At 38.0% G+C, this 22,382-nt stretch overlaps 1 protein-coding gene across 2 annotated transcripts; it reads right to left on the bottom strand.

Moving 5' to 3' along the window:
* Positions 1-281: 281 nt before the first annotated feature.
* Positions 282-21,211, bottom strand: LOC127619219 (sentrin-specific protease 1-like). Of its 2 annotated transcripts, none has more exons than XM_052092032.1 (18): positions 20,639-21,211; positions 20,096-20,157; positions 19,807-20,006; positions 18,932-19,016; positions 18,638-18,806; positions 18,295-18,442; positions 18,066-18,184; positions 14,060-14,331; positions 13,901-13,964; positions 13,778-13,816; positions 13,554-13,638; positions 13,033-13,176; positions 12,352-12,483; positions 11,030-11,233; positions 10,045-10,124; positions 9,816-9,900; positions 9,608-9,703; positions 282-1,544 (listed from the first exon to the last, which is right to left on the bottom strand). In XM_052092032.1, exons 1-18 carry the CDS (start codon positions 20,773-20,775, stop codon positions 1,482-1,484), a joined length of 2,184 nt encoding a protein of 727 aa, XP_051947992.1. In that variant the 5' UTR covers positions 20,776-21,211; the 3' UTR covers positions 282-1,481. The 2 variants fall into 2 exon arrangements, with proteins under 2 accessions (XP_051947992.1, XP_051947993.1); XM_052092033.1 differs by having other exon boundaries at positions 9,608-9,700.
* Positions 21,212-22,382: the final 1,171 nt, after the last annotated feature.

Genomic DNA, 22,382 nt, shown 5'->3' with positions numbered 1-22,382 from the left:
GTGTTGGGTCTGTCCAAGGACATAGATTCTGGGGAGATAAGCCCCAATAGTCAAGATTAGCAAGCACAACCCACCCCCAACTTCACAATACAATCAACCCAATGTTCAAACCAAATCTATGACCTTGGGTGTATCCGATTACAAAATAATTAGTTACTGTAGTAAAAAAAAAAAGTAATGTAACATTACCTTTAATCCCCATCCATTAATTGATTAATTAGTTATTAGTTCAAGAAAATTAACCCAATTGAAAAATCATTAATTTATCATCAGATATACACATAACCTCAGGGGTTTATTTCTGGTAAGATCCAGTCCACATACAAAAACAGATAATAAAAGTTACAAAAGGAGTATTAAATATGTTCAATTTTGCTGTATAGTCACTGTATATACAAATGTCAATATCCTGAAGAAAAATCTAAAAACAAATTGCAGGTAGTCAAAAATAGTTAACTTTTCTTACACAAAAAAAAAAGAACAGAATAAAGAACAAGATATGACACTGCTGAGTTGTGAGGATTATGTAAATCAAAAAAGGTATTGTATGTCTCTGAGATGGCCAAAAATGTCAGAAGACTCTTATGAAATAAAAGAGTCATAAAATACTGGTAAAAACAAATATATGGAGCTGGCAGAAGATCTCGCATATATCCCAAACTATATTGAAATCAAAAGCATTGCAGCTCAAGAGAGTTTGAACACCTTCAGAAAAAGGGAAATCATGACATGTCAATCTCTAGTTGAGTCTCAGGTATTTCTTCAAAAGAAAAACGTAATTGCCTTATTGACAGTCTCTGTATAAAACATACAGGTATCAAACATTACAAATATTATGTAAACTGCTGTTTTCCATTACAAAAGCAAGTGAGTCTGTGATTGTCAATTTCAGCTGTTTTGCTATTATTAAGTGTGAAATATTATGGTCCTATTTTCTGAGGTAGCAGCGATGCTTTTCAATCAGAACACAGAAAAGCACTTGTCTGCACGAACACAATCTCTCTTTTTACCATAACATTTATGACTTCAGATGACTGGGGATCAAGCAATTTCCTGATCAAATAACAGAAATGGCTGATGCAAAGGGAAATGAAGACAGGACGTATGCTGACAGTTAATGCAGATGAATGGAAGCACAAGAAAAGTGTGAAATATGTAAAAATAAACTTTCATAGTCAAAGCAAATTTGTTTGCCAAGCAAAAAATACATCAAGATTTAGGGAGCTATAATGGGGCATCAAACCACTGCCCTGTCCCTTATTGACTGAGACAGAGTCCTGTAGGTGCACCAAGGTCTCCCAACTTTCCATTTGACAGCATTAAATCAACTGGTGAGCTAAGCATATAAAAACCGATCCACCAGCTAAGGTTGAGAACATCCCATTTTTGTCTCTGGATAACTGTCCTGCAATTCCTGAAGTGCAAAAGAGCCCTCTTATCCATACAAAAGAACAATGTCCTGTACAAAAGAAAGTGTCCCGTCACAACAGTTTCTGGTGCAGGATCTCCCAAACCATTCGTCTTCTGAAATAGGGCATGTGTTTCTGTTTGGGAAAAGAAAATTCAAAGTCAATAAAAATGAAATACAACCACAAGTGTAACCAATTATATATATATTTTTTTTATTAGGGCTCTTGCGAAGTGGAGTTGGGGTTCCCACACATTTTGACAATGGCTGTACTGATACAATCATATATCATAATACTTTCACAATATTGTAACATTTTTTTATTGATTCATATAGATAAAGAAAAACATATATACACAGAATCAACATTTAACCTCCACTATTACTCCTAACCTCCCAATCCCCAACCTGACCTTCAACAACATCCCTGTGGTCAACACATGATTATAGACCAAAAGAGAAAACACACACACACAATCATCATACAAATTTAAAACCACTTCTCTCTCCACTGCCCCTCCCGGAGAGCCTTTTCCCATCAAACGAATCCAATTCCCTAGCTTTGTACATAACACTTCCTCAAAAGCCAGCACCCTCCCTATCTCCGTGCATCATTCTTGAAATGTGGGCACTTCAGCCAACTTACATCCCCTTAAAACAATTTGTCTGCTGATCATAACACTGGTTATAGCTCCATCCCCGACTCTGAATTAGCAGGGCAGATGCCTCACGGCCTTTTACAAAAGCACCGCTTACGGAGTATCTACCGCTTTAGGGGTAAAATCGTAAGGAGCAAGTGGAGCAGCTGTAAACACCTATAGAATTGAGACCTGGGAATCCCAAAATGTTGAACCATATCTTCAAAGGATCTCAACACTCCACTCTCATATAGGTCGCAGAGCGTATTAAACTCCCTCACAATCCACTCTGCCCAGCAGAAAGGGGGCATATTAATACATAACTTTGGGTTCACCCATATGCTTGAAGCAACATATAAATATATGTCCAAATTAAACACTCTGGACACATTTGTCCATACCGTGTGCAAATGCAAAAATAACGGGGTGTAACTTCTCCGGTTTGTTTGATAAAAAGGCTTTGCAATGGCAAAATAGGGGCAAGAACCGGGGAGGGGCTCTCTCAGGTGGAAGCGACCAATGCATAATAATAAAAAGAATCTTGGGTAGGCCTAGCCCACCTTTGTGAATTGGCCTATGCAACTTACTGAAATGTAATCTGGGACGTTTACCATTCCAAATGAAGGACTTCGCTATGCTATCAAATTGCTTGAAATAAGAGAGGGAGACATCTATAGGGAGAACAGGTGGTTGAATTTTAATAACATTAACCTTCCCAATCATAGATAAATGCAATGAAGCCTACATCGCTCAAATCTTTTTTTTAAAGGGTCAAAATGAAAAAACTAAAATCACAAATTTGCTGGGAATAAAATACCCAATACTTAATGCCCTGTTTGGGCCACTGAAGGTGCCCAGCTGAAAAGCCATTACCGGGCAGTGTGCTCGGAGGGCAGGATGTTGAAAAATGTGAAATTATCGGCCTGTGGGGACATTAAAAAGCACTCAGATGCCTCTCAGGATCAGGAGGGCGGAGATCCAGTCGATGGTGGCAGCGAGCTTTGTAAAGTAGGCTGGGATTTATGCAGCGCTGAAAAAAAATCTCGACTGGCTTGGAGGACCTCACAGAAATACTTTGAGTTATCACATCTATGGAGGCAAAACTTTTCACCCTGATCACAAGAACAGATGAGTTTCTGTAGTCAGCAGAAAGAGAGCTACATGCTAACCTGCCTGCTACCAAAGCTGATGTGGAACACGTGAGGGAAAAACTAGAGGATATGGAAAATCAGAGCAGAAGTAATAATGTTCGTTTAGTTGGAATCCCAGAGGGAAAGGAAGAGATATGGTGAAGTTTTTCAAATTTGATCGAAAAAGCGGACCGCATGTTCGAAATTGAATGTGCCCACAGAGTTTTCGGTGAGCTTCCCATGGCGGTTGAGAGACCCCCATCTACTGGGGACTTTGTTCTAGGAGCGGTGAGGAATAAAGGCAAGTTGTGCTGGGAGAACCACAACATAATTTTTTTCCGGACTTGGCTAGATCGACTCAAGCTAAGCGCGATGGATTCAAAGAGTGTAAAAAAATTGCTTCACCAACAGAAGGTGAGTTTCGTACTGCTTTTTCCTGCTAAGCTGAGAATTGACGCCAAGGGTGGTCGCAATACTTTGACATGCCCACGACAAGCTATGGCCTTCATTAAATCATGGGAGTGATTAATTTTGCCTACACGCAGTCAACGATACGGACTACAAATTGTGCATTTTACTGATGCAGCCTGAGAGGGTATGTTATTCTGTTGGCTGCCCACTGACTCTCAATCTACTCTCTTTTTCTCCCATTGTTAAATTATTTTTTAATTTTGTAGGTTTGCTATTATTTACTGGGGCATATTATTATTTTATGGAATTCAATTTTGTGCAATTTAATGGCATGATTTATGTAAAATAATAATAAAATAAAAAACAAACAAGCAAACAAACAAAACACTGGACTTGAGCAATCTGGTAGCAATAGCGTTGTGGAAAATCTCATAAGCGTGCATGGACCGTCGGATTTCCGGGGGCTGGATGCCAGTTGGAACTGTTGTACACAGGGTTGAAGCTCATTTTTTTCTGTTCTGTGGGTTGTTCAGGATTTGATTGTTACATCAATGTTGGAAAGTGGTATATATAATTTTGCCTTGGGTACACAATTTATCTTTACATGTCAATATGTCTCTTTAATATAGGTAAAATGTTACTCTCCACATGGAATGTTAATGGGCTGGGACACCCTATAAAAAGAAGGTTGTTTCTTTCCTTCAAGAAATGCAAGAAATGCACCTTTCTTCACAAGAAGCTAAAAAACTTGGTAGGGCATGAGGTGGGCGTGTGTTTTGCAGAGCTGGTTCAAGTAAGATCAATGTGATGACATTCCCTTGATAAGTAAGCATTTACAATTCAAATGTCTTAAACAGATCACAATTTAGGAGGAGTCATTATTGTCTCATGTTTAGAGATGTTGCTGCATATAGAGAAAAGAATATCAAATAGATGGTGCTTTAATACATCCCTTCTACAAGACCCTGAATTAACAAATGTTAAAGACAGAAGTCAATGTTTATGTACAAACCAACTGGTCCTCAGTGCCCTCTGTGGGCGTGGCATGGGAGGTGCTCAAGGCAGTTCTTGAGCAATTAATAGAATTGGAAAGGAGTATTAAAAGTGCTGAAACAGAGCTGAAGTGCCGAATGTCATTCAATGATCTTAGAGTTGACCCAGCTAAAAAATAGGTACAATACTATTGTCAGAGAAGGTTGAGTTTTGGTTATTCAGGGCAAGACTGACATATTTTGAGTCGAGGGACAAAGCAGGGAACCTTCTTGCCAGATCCATAAAACAGAGGCTTTTTCACTGAAGGAATGGTGGAAGTCTTCTGGAGGCAATACATTTAGTTCTGCCACAGATATTAATAATATAGCCTTTAAAGAATTCTATTTAGATTTTTATAGCTCCACTAGTTTGTCTACTGATAAGGATATTAGCAACTTCGTAGAGCCATGAGAACTTCCTAAATTGAAAGTGATCAATAAACTCTTGACTCAGATATTACTTTGGAGGAGCTTGTTGTGGTAATTAAAGTCTTGCCAACTGGTAAGGGACTGGGGCCAGATGGTTTTGCCATATAATTTTTTAGATCTTATGTCACAGAACTGGCTCCGATAATGTTGGAAGTTTACACAGAAAGGTGAACTGCCACCAACCATGATGCAAGCCCTGATCAGCCACATTCTTAAAAAAAAGATAAGGACCCAAATGAATGTAAAAGTTATCGTCCAATTTCCCTGACCCAGTTAAATGTAAAAAATATTGTCTAAAATTCTGGCTAATTGAATAAGTAATAACATCTATTGTACATATAGATCAAGTGGGGTTTATTCATGGTGGTAGTTCTTCTGATAATAGTAGACTTTGGATTATGTTGCTTTATAAACAACCATTAACAGCAGTGCAATCTAATGGATTCATTTCAGGTTATTTTGATCTTGGTAGGGGAACCCAGCAAGGCTGTCCTCTCTTTCCCCTTTTATTGTTCTGTCTTGCCCTGGAACCATTATAGTGGAGCGGCTAAGTGATATAATCGTTCAGTTTATGATACAAGCGTGAAAATTGGCATGAGCAGTCTTCCTGGATCACTTGACAAGAAAATTGTCCGAGCTACTTGAAATTTCAAGATGGCGGCCATTTTTCAAGATGGCCGACACCTGGATCCTCAAAAGATCAATTTTCCGATAGAAATGTATTGTTTTTTTTTTTCCATTAAGGACGATTTGGTGTCATTTTATTTGATATGTTTTAGATTATTCTAAAGAACAACTTTTAATGCCTCAAAATACAGTTGTGTTGATTTGTTGATTATAGATAGATTAGACAAGAGTGAATATCTGCACTACCAAGGCACACTGGTGATAATCACTGCTGTTAAACTCAGAGTGGGGTTCAATGTCAGCTAATTGTAAAGTTAGTATCCCAAATGCTGTCTAATCTACCCCATAACAGTTAGATAGCCGCACCTGAATTGACAGGTTGTGCCAGCGCGGGAGAGCCGAGCCAAGGTTAATGGGGTTTTAGTTAACCGGATGGTGTACAGATCACACAGGATATAAATGGCATTGGATGAATGATCGGACTAAGTGTAGGGTTAAGGCATGAACTTAGTTGTATCCCATACATCAAAGTGCTTGGTAAAAGGATAAACCCTCAGCCTCTGCCTATACATTTGCTGCAGACATGGCAGAAGCCATCATAACAGTTGAGAAAACTAACTGGGACAGATGTTTCATTTGTCAGCAGGACACCAAGGAAAAACTAATTCATCCGAGTTTATACAACAGAGAGCACGATTATTCCATTATTTCATAAGATCAATGCTCTGCCTATCTTACTTAGTCCAACCCGACTAGATGAAGGTGATGGCATAGAAAACACATTGACAAGAAACAGAGCAAAATATCATTCAAGCTGTAAACTTATGTTCAATAACACAAAGCTGGAAAGGGCCCAAAAGAGAGCATCTACTGCTACTAAAGACACTGAAGATACCAAAGATATCCATGTCAAGAGGCCAAGAGGATCCCAGCCCTCGAAAGCTTTGTGCTTTATATGTGAAGATGAGAGTGCAATGTCCCCCTTACGAGAAGCAATGACGATGAAACTTAATGAAAGAGTCAACGAATGTGCCCATCAGAGACTGCTCATGCCAATTTTCATGCTTGTATCACCAAATAAACCACTATATCACTTAACTGCTCCACTAAGGTGTCGGCCATCTTGAAAAATGGCCGCTATCTTGAAATTTCAAGTGGCTCGGACAATTTTCTGGTCAAGTGACCCATGGAGACTGCTCATGCCAATTTTCACGCTTGTATCATAAACTGAACGATTCTGCCAAACATAAGCACTTAGCCGCTCCACTATTAGCAGCCACAATAAGAAAAGAGGATTTTCCTGGTGTTGTAGCAGGAGGTGTGGTGCATAAACGTCTACTCTACACAGATGATATATTATTATTTGTCTCTGACCCTAGTAGATATCTGCCTAGCCTCCATAAACATTAATTAATTCACCAAATTTTCAGGACACAGGGTGAATTGGTCTAAATCAGAAGCTCTTTCTCTGGCGCCTTTCAATGGCCCAAGCAAGGCATTTTATTTCCAGCAAATCTGAAAGATTTAGTTAGTTACTTTTAACCCATTAATAAAAAGGATCTTGTGTGATGTGGATAGGTGGGTGTGACAGGGCGGAGGGTGGGGCCGGGTCGTGATTCCGCACACCCGGCCTCTAATCAGGCTAATCAAGCCTCAGAGAGGGATAAAGGCCGACTGGAAGCTTCAGTGTGAGAGAGAGAGAGATATACGGAGAGCTGTCCGACACCTTTGTGTGTTTGTCTTTTTAAGTTTCGAATTAAAATATTATTTATATTGTCAAGCCGGTTCTCGACGACTCCTTTCCATTAATTTCTTAACAGTGGGCTTCACTACTTTTGTCTATTGCTGGGAAGGTCAATGTTATAAAAATGAATTGCATCCCAAAATTCAATCATCTACTAGTCTTTACCCTAGCAGCTCCTCTTTCTTATTTTAAACAATTTGATAGAATATTCAAGTATTTTTTGGAATGGTAAACAACCTCGGTTGCATTTCAGAAAGTTACAAAGACCAATTGACAAAGGAGATGTAGGACTCCCTAAAAAAATTTTATTACAAAGCTTTTAATCTTATACACTTGGCCCATTGGTCTCTTCCATCTGAGAGAGCCCTTCCTTGGTACTACATTGAACAAGTGGCCCTTGCCCCAATCTCCCCATTGCAAAGTCTTTCTATCAAACTGCCTGGAGAAGTAAAAATGCATCCCATTATTTCACACTTACATTCCGTATGGACAAAGGTTTCCTGTTCAATTTTGATATTACCTAAATGTTTCCTCAAGCATATGGCTGAACACCAAAATAGTTTTTTTTAATTAAAATTAAAAAGTCCCTTTTTGCAGGAAAAGAAAGGATTGAGATGCAAGGATGCAAGGGTACGCCTTATTCAGTTTAAGATTTTGCATCATTTCTACTGGACTTCCTCTAGATTGTTTAGGCTTGGTTTAAAAGATACACATACCTGCAGGCAATGTCAGTTGGAGGATGGAGACATGGCCCATGCTCTGTGATTCAAGAATTCTGGTTAAGAGTTCAGAATTTTATCTATGAGGTTTTAGATACTCAAATTTAATTCTGCCCCAGACTATGTGTATATTGGGTGATGGGGTGGTTATTAAAGTTGGTGACAAATATACAAAAAGCTGGGTCCAAACTAGTGTAATGATTGGCAGACAAATCATTCTTAGAGGATGGAAGTCAACTGGCACTCCCTCATTTCAAGTATGGTTCACCGAATTGGGCAGGGTGGTGGCATTTGAAAAGAGGTCATACAAACCGCTTGGTAGATTAGATGCATATGGTAAGAAATGACACAAATACATAACCTTTCTGGAAGGCACTCGGTGAGGGGCATGTGGAGAGAAACCCCATTTAGTTTTTTCCTTTCATGTTTATGTGTATACATAGGATTAGACCACAGGAATGTGTGTTGGGGATAATTTGGTTGATTCTGTGCATGTATATTTTGCTTTGTTCTGTGTTATTTTTGAGAATCAACCAATAAAAATGTTAATCTGAGAAAAAAATTATACAAAGAGAAATTGCCTAATTTCTAATCGTTCAGTCTTCACAGTTAAACCCGTTTCATACACTAACCTGCAAACTCATGAATGTCACTTTCATTCTTGAAGTAGAAAAATCTTTGTTTTCCTTTAATGCCAGACATTAAACAGGACCCCAACTGAGTGAACTGGACGGCATGCAAATTAGGTTTCTAATTGAAATGTTGGCTTATGTTAATATATGGTTCCCTTTAAAATTATATTGTTAAAGAAAGTGCTGATCAATAATCGATATAAATATTTTATGACATGCCTAATCGCTATACATATTGTATTGCAAAGAATATTCAAAATTGTGTCAAGATTATTAACATTTAAACTCTGCAATAAAATCTGACAACAATGGTGTCATTAATTGTGCTTCTTTAGTTCAAATCAAGCAAAAATATATTTTTCAGGTTGGTCCAGCGTATACACTTTCTCAAAGAAAGCATACAGGTAATATCTCTATCAAAAAAATGAATGGCTCTTTTAACTGCAAGGCAGGACTTTCATTAATTTAGCTGCCATATTTATCATTACAATTTCTCCCATTTATAAGTAAACAAGTGACTTGTATACTATATGGTCTCTGTCAATACCCAGCATACTTTTGCCAAATTAATTCCCATAACATTTCCAGTAATTTGTGATTACTGGAGGATTTTTAACAATTAATTTATAAAGATTGTACTCACAAAAATAAATGAAATATTTTGAGTGAACAGGACAAAAAAAAAAGTATATCATTCGTTATAGAAATTAATATTTCTTTTAAGGACTTGAAGGTGAGGAAATACATTTTTGGAAATCAATGATTTTGTTTTTAACTCCCTGATATTTGTATTTTTTTTAAATGTATGTGGGGACCCTGATGAGTTTTCCATACATACCTGTGTGAATGTGATTTGCCGGTCTTTGGTAATGTATTCAGCATATTTGCATGTGAACATTCCACAGTCACTTCCATTCATCTGCTGAGGGATCTCCTGAGGATTCAGAAGAAAAAGCCTTTGAGCGGTTGATGATGCTGAAGCTTTTTGGTCAACACAAACTAGACCACAGGAAGCCCTCAATGATGTTTGTGTCAATGTAACTTACATTGCGTTTTTTACTTTTAAGGGTCCATTCTGAGGTATCCAAGTCCTGACCCCTCTTGTCGTCACTTTCTTGTTTCAGATATTTCCTGTTTTACAAAAACAAATGTAGGCACATTTTGACAATGTCGCTACATGATTAATTACATATATTTCTGAAGGGTTTAATCAACAAAATGAATAAACTTATTTCAGCCCAGTTACATCATCCTCAATCCTCAGGCAGCACTCACAGTAAAATTCTGCAGGCCTCATCATTGCTACCTCCCATTGAATCAAAGTAAGTTATGCTCTTCTTCCGTAAATCCACCACCTATCACAAGATAACAAAAATAGAAACAACTGCATTATAAAAGAAACAAAAATAGAAACAACTGCATTTCTAATTTTCTCAATTATTCCCCCTTGTGTCATTTCAAACCTGTATGACTTTCTTATGCAGAACACAGAAATAAAAAAATATCCTGGTCTGTATTCTCAATACAATGGCAGGTGAGTGAGACAACTAGTGTCTAATGACTTTACAGCCTTGACGTCTGTTGTGCATTCATGTACACCATGTAAGAAGCTCGTTCAAGGTGGTTCACGTGTTCAGGTGAGAACCTGCATTGTTTTTAGCTTTAACTGTGAGTGAGCCAATGTAAACAAGTTTCATTAAAACATAATGGAAATCAAGATTTTCACGGAGACGTTTTCAGGTCAGCTCTCGCTAAAAACCTATTGTATGCTTATATTGTATAACTGTATGGACTACTTTTATGATACTGTTGGGTGCAATTTAAGCTTTAAATTGAGCCCCTTTCAACTGCCATTGTTTTGAGAAGATGGACCGAAATGGACCGAATTTTCCCCCATTTGTATTCTGCATAAGAAATATAGACATATGAGTTAAGTAAATTATGACCAAATTTTCATTTTCGGGTGACCCATTCCTTTAACTACAAGGGTTGTCTAATAGCAAACTGATCTAATTTTAACTGTACATGTATTTACTGAATTTTAATACACTACCAGGTCTCCTGACCAATGAATTTCCATGATTTTGCCATGAACTTTCCAGTGATTTGTGATTACTAGATACGGTTTTATAAAATAGTTTTAAATCAGATCAATGTCAGATCAGAATTGTATTAATTTCCATGACTTTGCCAGGCCTGGAAAACACAACAAAAAAAAACCTTGAATATTCTCAATGTGACCTTGGTGCTGGTTACTTACAGACAAGCACCAGTGCACCCCCAGGTGGACAGGCACCAGAATGATGTCTACAGAGAAGATGTCCACCTTCTTGGTCCAGCGGCGGACAGCGGAGTAACCAGAGCTGCGTAGCTTGGGAAAGAAGAAGGTGTTGAAGGTGTAAACGGAAGGCAGATAAGGCTGCTTACTGCGCTCCACCAGCATATTCATGTAGAAATTGATAACCTGGAATAGAGGAATGGATTTAATGCATGAAACATCTGTGTATCAGTCAGGCTGATTAATCTGTCAATATTTGGCTATTTTGAGGCAACAGACATTGGCAAACTCATATCTGCTGACCACAAACAATTATATATTAGCCACACAAGCTTGATTTGATTATGATTATAATCACTAGGGCTGGGTATTGATACAGATTTCCTGATTCGATTAGATTCTGATTCACAAGCTTCATTTGGGTTTATATCATTTATATTTTTCCTTTTGCTTACAAAATAAATTATCTCCCAGCTAATGCTGTTAATTATAAAGGGGACCTTCTAGCTAGTTTAATTTAGCTTAATTTGACTAATTATATTTTAATACTTTTTCATCATTTGTCACATTTATTTTTTACATGTTTATTATTTAATTGCATCGTTTGCACTATTTAAAAGGTATTTACATTGATTGTTGAACACATGCAAAAACCGGTACAGTTTCTTTAAGAAAACCAGTTGTTCTGTAAAGAGTGTCTGTAAATGAGTGCATGTTAATGCAAGAGAAGTTTCTTTTTTGTTGTTCTGATTGATCAACAACTGACTGTAAAGTACAGAAAGGGTATTAAAAGAGACATTATTCAATGACAAATGGGTCACGTGGATCTTGTCTTTGGACACATATTACACAGAAAACCTTTTACTCTCAAAACACAGTGAAAGGATCTCGCTGTATGAATACTTCACTAATATACTACGCAATTACTTGTGAGTGAAACGTAAAGATTTACCAGCCAGTTGCCAAATCTATACATTTAGGTCACATAGTGTGAAAGTTTGTTGTTAATGCGAGTGATTTCCCCTCACTGTACTCACTGCAACTGTGCATAGAGTAAAAGATCGATCTTAGGATTTAAGAATCGATATTGAGATTGTTTAAATGAAGATCGCGATGCATATGAGAATCAATATTTTTACCCACCCCTACTTATCACTCTCACAAAATGATTAAGATTGGAAATATTTAAAAAATACTTGCATATTACTGAGGATTTACTCTCAGTACTGCTATAGCTGCAAGGCTAGTCACTGAGAGATGCTGTAAACTGCATAACATAATTGTGAATGTAGTGAAGCTCTGACCTCATCGTTGAGCCAGTTGAGGTGGTTGAGAGTTTGCAGGTCCTTCCTGGTGATGGTGAGGCGGAAGCCCTCACTGAGCACCTCATCCTGACTGCCCCCTCTCAAAGCTCTGCTCACTTCCCTCCCCATGTCCTGTGAAGACAAACAATCAACATGCTGGTGTAATATTTTCTTCTATTACATCTAATTTAAGCCTGATAACTTATATAAAAATAAAACTTCAAAGTTCACAATGGTTATACAATCAGTTAACAACTTGATGGTATCATGACACTTTAAAGATGCACTCAGAAGTTTTTTACCTTATTAAGAAAAGTTTTACTTCTAAAGAAATTAATAGCAATTTTGAAACTTATAAATTGTGAGCACTCATATGAGTTGAAGGCTACAGTCATTTCAGTACCTTATAAAAACTAGTTTTATTTTACATGGAGAGGGTCCCCTCATGGGGGCAGCCATATGAGGACCACATGACCAGCTAAATACTACTTGCTTAATCTCAGTAACCACCCTATTAATTAATGAATTGTGGATTTCTACAATGGACTAGGTAACTGGAAAATCATTATGCTGCATTCTTCCCCTAGGTGCCAGTGTAAGTCCAAGACAACATTTTCAAACAATAATGGAGTGCACCTTTTAAAAATGTTAAACCAAACTGATGAACATAGGAGCATGTACCTCTGTTAGCTCTGGGAATTCTGGCTCCTCTTTGATCGGCTGAGGCTTTTTGATAACAGATGCAACAGGAACCTCCTTCTCTAGAGGCACTCGAACCTTAAACTCAATGCTTGTGGTGGAAGCTCGACCCTCTCCAGAGAGGCGCTAATACAACAATTGAGAGGATGAGAGAATTGGTCATATTAAACAGAGGTGTACAGCAGTCTCAGATTTATTAGATTGAATATTTGGTCATTTTGAGATTACTGGCATAGCCTGATTGTGAAGTGTGCATAGTGTAAATTCCAATATATACAGACATTCTTGTCAATGTGTAATGCACATATTTTGTTTTAAAATACTTCTTATTGAATTAAGTAAATAATGTAAAATAAGTGTTCATTTCAATTCAAATTGTGTGCATCTTAACTGCACTCATTAAATTATAGTATACATTCAGCATAATATTTAGATAAGGAAAAACCCCATATCACTCGACCACTAGTGTAGAGAGAAGAATGAACGAGGGGATACGAACTCACCTGCCGCAGAAGCTGAGAAGCCAGAGCCTCCTGTTCTTCAATCAACCTCCGTCTCTCCCGAGCGCGAGAGTCATAAAGGCTAGTTCTGAATATATGTAGTAAACATTCCCAAATGTTAGGATCCCTTCACTATAACAACTTCAAAAGCACTTGTTACCAAAAAGCTCAAAGACTAAAGGGTACTGTTAAATCCCTGCATAAAAGAAAACCAAAGAGCTACTCACAGTTCTTTGATCCAAAGTTCGGCTTGGAAGCATGGCATACTGAAAATAGCAAGACAAATTACAAATGACAAAAATAAATAAAAAATATGAAAAGATGAAAGGCAATTTAAAGTTCTTACTTACCTTGAGCTCTCAGACTTCCTGCCCTGCTGCTCCTTCACAAAAATCACTGAATCCCCATCATGAGCTGAAGAAATTGAAACAAAAAACCCAACCTTTGAGTCAGGATTAAGTTACATACATGTAAAAAGAGAAATAAAGATATAGGATCTGCATTTTCACCTGATGACTGGGTGTCCTGAGAGGAGGTATCCTGAAGGGCAGCTGGTGAGGTTACTGGTCCTTTAGTGCTGGGCTCAAAGTCATGGCCCCAAAGCAGGGGTTCTGGAATGCTAGAGCCTGCACCAGGACTGGGCAGGGTACTGGAATTCTGGCTGGACTCAGGTTGGGGACTGGGGGGTAGACTGGATAAATCATAGGAGGACACACCAGCACCAGAGCCTGCTGGAGAGGCACATTGAAGTCGTCGTCGGTTGGACGACAGGAAACTAGAGCTGAAAAAACACCAACAGGTTGTTATATTATCTGTTAATCATAAATGGCTATGAGTTAGCAGTCACATGGACCTAAAGACTAGACTGAAAAAGAGCTATATAGAGCAGGGGTTTACAAAATGTTTAATGCCAATGGCCTCCAAATATGACCATTGCTTTGCAAGTGACACGCTTCCTAAAAGGCAGGCATATAGACAGAAACAATAACCGTGATAGTATAAAGACAATCCGATTAATATAATGAATTTTGAAGTAACGCATATGTCTAACAGTTGGGATTAGTCATTTGCGTAGATGACTCCTGTAAAGTGTTAGAAAACAAACAAATTTAGTGTTCCATTATCGCACCTGCACAAGGCGCAGCACTATGACAGCGTGCTACGTCTTATCCAATTTTTCTCAGAGCACTAAATCCAAGTGCAGAATTAATGCTTGTGCAACGTGCAACTGGGCATGAGTGTTGGCATTATCTGTGGGTGTACGCGCCCAAATAGTGGCTGTTTTCGCAAAAATATATGGCAGGTCCATGTAAATGAAGTAGCGCAAAGCCTAATTTGCCATTTTTGTCTGAAATAAGACATTGCACTTAGAGATAGTTCACCCAAAAATGAAAATTTAGTCATTGTTTACTCACCCCTGTGTTGCTATAACCTCACATGAATTTCTTTCTTTTTCTTAACACAAAGGGAGATATTGTGAAAATATTTTGTGCTCATTGATGTCTTAAAAAAGCAGTTTGTGGTGACCACCTCTTTAAGCTTCAATATAATTCAGAAAAGAACACGCCTTTGAATGGAGATCAAAGGTCGGTCAAGAGTTTCACATAATACAAAAGATTTTGGTTTATTTTTTACCAAATCTAATCGTATTCCTTCAGAACAAGACACATGTCACATACATTCATTCACTAGACTTCTGAATTACACTTTTGTGTCCTTTTGAAGCTTGAAGAGGTGGTCACCATAAACTTCCACTGTATGACATCACTGAGCACAATTTTCTTTCACAATTTCTCCCTTAGTGTTAAAAAAGAAAAAGTCATATATGGTTATAACAACACAGGGGTGAGTAAACAATACTGAAGATTCATTTTTGGATGAACTAATCCTTTAAGACGTCTGAGAACTTTGTCTATACATCAGTGGAAAGTCTAAACTCAGTCTGTGAATTTGCAGTTTTTAGATTCCACCAACAGGGGATTAAAAACTTGTTCAAACTCTAGAACTACAACGGAACAAATTTATGTCACTGACAATTACATATAATACATGATGTTGTGCCAGTAGAACGATACGATAAAATATACGCAAGGTGAAGGGACTGCTCGTTTTTCAAATTCATTTGAATGAGAAGATAAGAGATTTTTAAGGAAAAATTGCATCCTCCATGGCGTGGAATTGGTTTGGCTTTAGAAAACGTGATACCAAGCAGAAAACAAAGATTTGCAAGGTTTGTACATTGTGTATGTTGATATATCCATTAGAGATGCACCGATTTCCGATTTTTTGCAAGTGTGACCTGCTGATACCGATTTTTTCCGATTCCGATTTTCTTTCTAAGAACTACAATTGACCACATATACAAACAAAATCTACCTTTCTTCAATGCAAAATTTTATTTTCATAATAAAATAAATTATTAAACATTACAATTTCATTACAAAAGTTACAGGATCTTCGCTCACTTAAACAACTCTCAAAATAAAGTGCTCTGTGACTGGAAAGAGGTAGAAATAACAATTAACTGCAAATGAGTTGCTTCATATAACAGATGTCATTTTCCACTATTTTTATAAATGGACCTTTTTCTCTTTATTACTCGTCTAACAAAACAATTCCAAAGATATGAAAAACTGAAGTGTCCAATACGCTCAACTTACATTAGATGTACAAATATCAGTTGTAGAACAGAGCAGTGCTTCGGGAACGGCTTGCATACCTGTCAACACCCCCGTTTTTCCCGGGAGTCTCCCGTTTTGTTATTTCTCCCAAAAAAAACTCCCGTAATTTGTATGGCCCAAACCACGTTATATGAATAATCACATCAATATATTATTCCAAGGTGGTCCAGTTGCCAGATCTTGAATGAAACGCATCCTACTCACACACAATCGACACATCATACAAATAATTTATGACCACAACCTGGCAACCTACAGCCCATTTGCGCTGTTGATATCTGCGCAGGCAGTAGACGCCGGATGTTAAATCAAGCATCACTGGTAGATGGGAGGAGAAGACTCAGCTGATGCTCCGGTGATAAAAACAAAATATACATGTACATTTAACAACAGCTGGATGGAAGAATTGAATTTCATATCCCGATGCCATATCGACAATGCCCACGCCTTTTGCAATGTGTGTTGCACTGATTTTAATATCGGACACGGTGGGAAAAATTACGTTAAATCACAACGGCACAATTTGTATAGTATTTAGTCTGCCTCTGCCATCCAGCACCCCCCTTCCCCTCTCCTGGATTTGTGTACCCAAATGTTGACAGATAACAGGCTGAGTGTGTGACATGACACAAGATTAAACAACTCGGGCAACGCGACGTCGGAAAGTACCTCCTACTCTGTATCGAGGAAATTTATCAGATTTATGATCCCTCTGTCCTCAACTATGGAAAACGGCTGGTCATCCAGGGCCATGAATTCCATAATTTTCCTTGTAATTGCTTTGGTATTTTCGCTGCTCATACCAAGGAATGATAGGAGAGGCTGCTGACTTGTGGCTGGCTCTGAGCTCTGGCTAGCTTTAGCTGCTTTAACTTTTTAGCTGGGTGATGGCGTTTTAAATGTCTAATTAGGTTTGTTGTTCCGAAAGTTATTGTGGTGGTTCCCCCGCGGTTTAATTATTACACATTTCGAACATCAAATATTCTTCACTCACAGAGAAGATCTTCCACGCCAATGACATGTTTACGTGCGGCTGTGACGTTATTGCCTGCGCCGCTGTCAACAAAACGGACAGGCTTGGAATCGGTAAGACGTGAGGCTGACCGGCCGGTTACCGGTCCGTGCATGTGGAAAATCGGCTAATTCCGGTCCCTGGCCGGTCGATCGGTGCATCTCTAATATCCATGTGCGCATATATCAGTGGTCAGGGCTTCACGAGAGACTGAGAGAAATAATGAAAAGCAGTTTTTCACTGACAGCTGCACGTGTCATTAGATGAAAAGCTTGTCTAGAACGCGAGAAAAAATTACACTGAATCCGCTTCTGCGGCATGAAATTTAGCTTAAGCCACCGTCAAAGCAAATTCAATGACATTCATCCAGCGCTCCAAACATGCCTCCCATCCAAATATGAGCAAATGTTTTTTCCACTAGTATGAAACACGCAAGTGCAAGCGAATATTTAAGACATCCCAGTCCCTTAATTTGTGCTCCTGTGACAGAAAAATCACAGATCACAGTCCTTACTCATTTTGGTTTCTCTCGCTATCAAGGGGTTTTTAAAATACACATCAAAACACTTTCTAAAATTATCATGATATAAAAATAAGGATTTTGGTCATATTGCCCAGCCCTAGCACTACACTTAAAATGCAGTGGTCTTAAAACGGAGCTCTTAATCTCTTAAATGAATGCCAACTTTGACAGCCATAAAAACATGTTTTATAACAATATCTTTTTTTTCTCAAATTTTCCATGGACCACAAGTTTAAATAGGGATCAATGTACCCCAGTTTGAAAACTCTTTTATCAAGCAATGCAAGCCAGATACTCACAAATCTCGATGTGAGCGAATGCTGGAATGAGAGCCTCCGTCATGAATGAAAGTTGACTGGCCGCCAGATACCACGGCTAGGAGCTGCCTGTAAACTTCCTTTTCCTCCTCTCGCACTGACTATAAAAATCAAATAGACAAAAAACAAAACAAATTAAATGATTTATATCAAATTATAATAAAGAAAAATCTATTTTGATGTGGTTTGTTTTGTTCCTCCAGTGCCTGACCTCCTGTGCCGTACAGCGTACTCTGGCCCGGAAGTGACGATTCAAGCTGCCATGTGATGGACTCTGAACCACTCGGATGGGAAAGGTTTTCTCATACAGGCTAGTGTAAGTGGATTTTCCCAAACTTGCCTCAGGAGATGAAAGGCAGCTACAACAACAACAAAAAATGTATGTCAGTTTCATAACCTTGTCATTTACAACTAAATTTTAACTGTTAAGCAGCACAACATAAGCCAGATTGTTATTGATTTTGTGCAACATAACGAAAAAATTAATTTAAGGTTAGCAGCAAAACATTGTAATGCAGACTTTAATTCATAGCATTCTTTTTATTCAAGGTGACCTGCGTGGTTGGTAGTAGAGGGACCTGCCCAGGAGTGGAGAGGGGGATGGTTTTGGCGAGGACGCAGAATGTCCATTAGTTTTGTGCATCTCGTGGGGTGGATGGTCCATACAAACTTGTCTTCTGCTGACTTTTGATATAATCACTGACTGCTCAGTCCTCAAGGAGTCTGTCCAAATAAAAAAGGAAAAAAAGATGATACATGTAAGTATATGGCAGGACCATAGGAAGAAACAAATAAATGCTAAATACAGTAAAAGTAACCTACTTATATCAGGTAATTTAATTCCATACCAGATTTTGTTATGGTCTTCCATTCGACTTCACTAGATGGAGCCACAAATGTGTCCTCTAGTCTATCATGTGTCCTCTCCTCAAACTGTGAGAAAAGACCAAACTGAAGTAAATAATACATATAACACAAATACTTACTATAGTACAAGTCATTTTGTACTGTCAGTCTTTAGTTGTTGCTCTTCTCTGCCTGGGGCCTCAATTATAAAGACTTTCGTAAAAAAAAATCGTACAATAATTTCCAAAATGTTCCAACGAACGACTTATAAAATATCCGTACACAAAAATACATTTTCGTAAATACGTGAATGGACTCCACCTACAGAATGCCCACAAATATCCTACAATAAAATACAATAAACAGAATACAATAAAACCACATGCGCAAGTTATAATTTTTTCCTTTCATTAATATAAATTGAATGATCTTGTGCAGTTGGCACTGTTTTCTAAAAAAAGTTAATGCAGCTTACCAGTTTCTGTGCATACAATGAAGCCTATTCAACAACTAATCATTAGTTATTAATTTCACTACATATAATACAAATATTCATTGGCCGTGTTTACTGTAAATCCACACCATTCTTCAACCAATGTCTATGTTCTAGTTAAATGTTAATTCAAAAAAAAGTTTTACATGCTCTTTTACATATAATAAAATATGCATAGTCTGCATGGAAATCACATAAGAACACTTTCAATGTCAGTTTCTGCTTTTATAAATCCAGATTTGTTCCTCATTTTTGACGTGGAATCAAATCCATGGAATTTAGGATCAAATCTGATCGTACTTATGTTTTATAAATGTGGCCCCTGTTCTTAAGGATATGATGTAAACCCACAGAACTCAGAAATCTTGACGATCAAACAGGCACCTTGTTTTCCACCCATGAACCTGCTGGTGCAGCTGCATTGGTAGCAGGTTCTGATGGAATTCCTGTTTGAGGTGAACCCGGCATAGACGGTAGCATGTTCCTCAGGGTAGGTTGGACATTGTTTTGCACCCAAACAGCAACACTCGAACCATGGGTCTTCACTCCCTCGGCAGCATTTTTCACTGTGTCAATGAAATCTCCTAAAAGACAAGCAGCAAAGTGTTAGAGTTATGGACCTTGAAGGCAAAGCTCAGATTTATAGAGTTCACAGTGTAATAATATAACTCACCCATTCTGAATTTCTTGGCCACCCTCTCCTCCTCCTGATCAACTGCATCCCCATCTTCCAAACTATTCAAAAATTGATTATATAAGAGCTTTATATTCGCAATTTTCCCTCCGATTTGAATAATTACTATTTTAAGATACCTTATTAAATACAATATGATTTAATTCTTAAACAAATACAAAGAGCTTCCAAACTATTCAGAAAACTCATATTTGAGAGATGGTTGTCAAACATTGCCCTAAAGACTCCTAAAACCTGCAAAGCCTCATCCTTAAATAAAGTTTAAAAAAATAAATAAAAAAAAATCACAAACAAAAAGAGCTCAACGTCATAAAGAAGAGGTTTTCCTCAGGTGGTGTTGACTGTTGACGCGTCGCGCGCATGGTTTTCACGTCATCCTATGAGATCAGTTCGCGGTTTAATGGCCAGACCAAAACACTCGTATTTATGACACGTCAACATACAACCAAATACCTGAAACTTGAACTCGAGTCTAAACAATAAAGAAATCACAATCCTTGGCACAGCTACACGACATCTTACCAGTCTAACGGTCTTTTTCTCCGTACTGTCCCATCTTGATCCACGATCACTGAACCGGCATGAACAGCACCAGCTGGGTCTCCGTTTCTCAGACTGGCGATTCCGCTTCCGATCCATTCGTAGAACTTATTAAACATTGTGAAAGACTAGAAGTCTCGACTAAAACAGGATTTGTCCTCGGGGCTGTAAGCGCAGTCCCAAACGAGCGCACCCCCTGCCCTTCATTCGCGTGCCACTGCTAACAAGATTTCTTAGATCAAAGTAGCCGGATCCTTCGCCAACAGAACTACACACGACTGAACCAGTCCAGATAAACCCACACCGCTGATCTTTAGCTCAAACAGCTAACCTGCTGCTAACGAGCGCAGATTAAAGCCTAGCAATAATTGTATCTGTGGTTAACGGGGCTCAAACCAGCTGCTCGCGTACTATCGTAACTGTTGTAGTTATTTTTTACAGACTGACTCGTAATTATCAGGACTCGTAAGCCACACTGTGAATGAGATACTAAGTACACAAAGTTGTATTAACGCCTCCCGCTTCTTCCTTATTTAAAAGCAGAACATGGCCGAAGCAGTGAAGCGCACATGTTAAACTTGCCCTTTGCCATTGGACGAACGAGGCGGAAGCGCGTCATCGATGTGTAGTGTTTCGTAAGAGGACTGGTTGAAACGTGGGTAAAGCGCTTCAAACGCTCGCATTTCAAATGAATGTAGATTGTTAACAGTGGGTTATGCTTTGTTTTCTATGTTATCTATGCTAAGAGTAAAAAAAAAAAAAGATATATATATCGTTTTGAGTGCATTTCTCAGAACTCTGTTATAAATATCAGTTATTTATACACTCAGTTGAGGATTCATAGCGAAGTAGGTAGGCAAATGTACTACCACAGTCAAAAACACTAGATTTACAAATGCCCAGCACAGTGGTTCACACTTTTCGATGCCAAGGACCACCACATAATATTATATCCTTGCGAGGGACCCTTTTCCTAAAATATAAAGCCAGCTTTATATTTTCATGTATAAAGACCCAATTTTACTGTGTGAGAAAAATAGGTTATAATATATTGAGAAAACATGTTACCTATATTAAATAATTGGCTTTTATATTGGAATTGTACTTAAGCCAATATAAATGATTAAAATATTATCTGTAAAAATGTATCTCCGAAAATATTTATTTTGTATTTTTAAATCTTTTTTATTACCATCTTGTATGTAAACCTGACTAAATTTATTTTTTTTATTAAATTCAAATGCATTTTTAAAGCACTTTCATAATAAATATTTTTCCAAAGCAGCTTTACAGAGTATATGGCCATACAACCCCAAGGTTCAAGATATAAAATCACACAAGGTTATATATAAAATAACATAGGCTATATAAAAAAAAATATTTAAAAAGCCTATGGCTGTCATTAACATAAATAATGATTTCCAACCTATCTATACAAAGCAGAATGAAACAGTAATAATGCCAAATTACTTAATATCAAACTTTTTTCTTCTACATTTTTTTCCACAGACCCCCTAGAACCCCTTTACTGCCCCCTGGAGGTCCCCGCACCGAAGTTTGAAAACCCCTGGCCTAGCCCTAGCAGATAGCAGAAAACACTGGCAGCAGTAGTGTAGTCTCTAGGGCATATACGCAAGCAGCCCCGTATGGCCCCACCTATCGTTTGCTCACATAAAATAAGTGATGATACGTGTGGCCGCCAATACAACGAGTAGTGTTTTGACCC

This window comes from Xyrauchen texanus, chromosome 25 (assembly GCF_025860055.1).
Source record: "Xyrauchen texanus isolate HMW12.3.18 chromosome 25, RBS_HiC_50CHRs, whole genome shotgun sequence".
NCBI classification, from domain to species: Eukaryota; Metazoa; Chordata; class Actinopteri; order Cypriniformes; family Catostomidae; genus Xyrauchen; species Xyrauchen texanus.
Note: the sequence above shows the minus strand (reverse complement) of the source record. Positions and strands in the feature narration are given on the sequence as shown.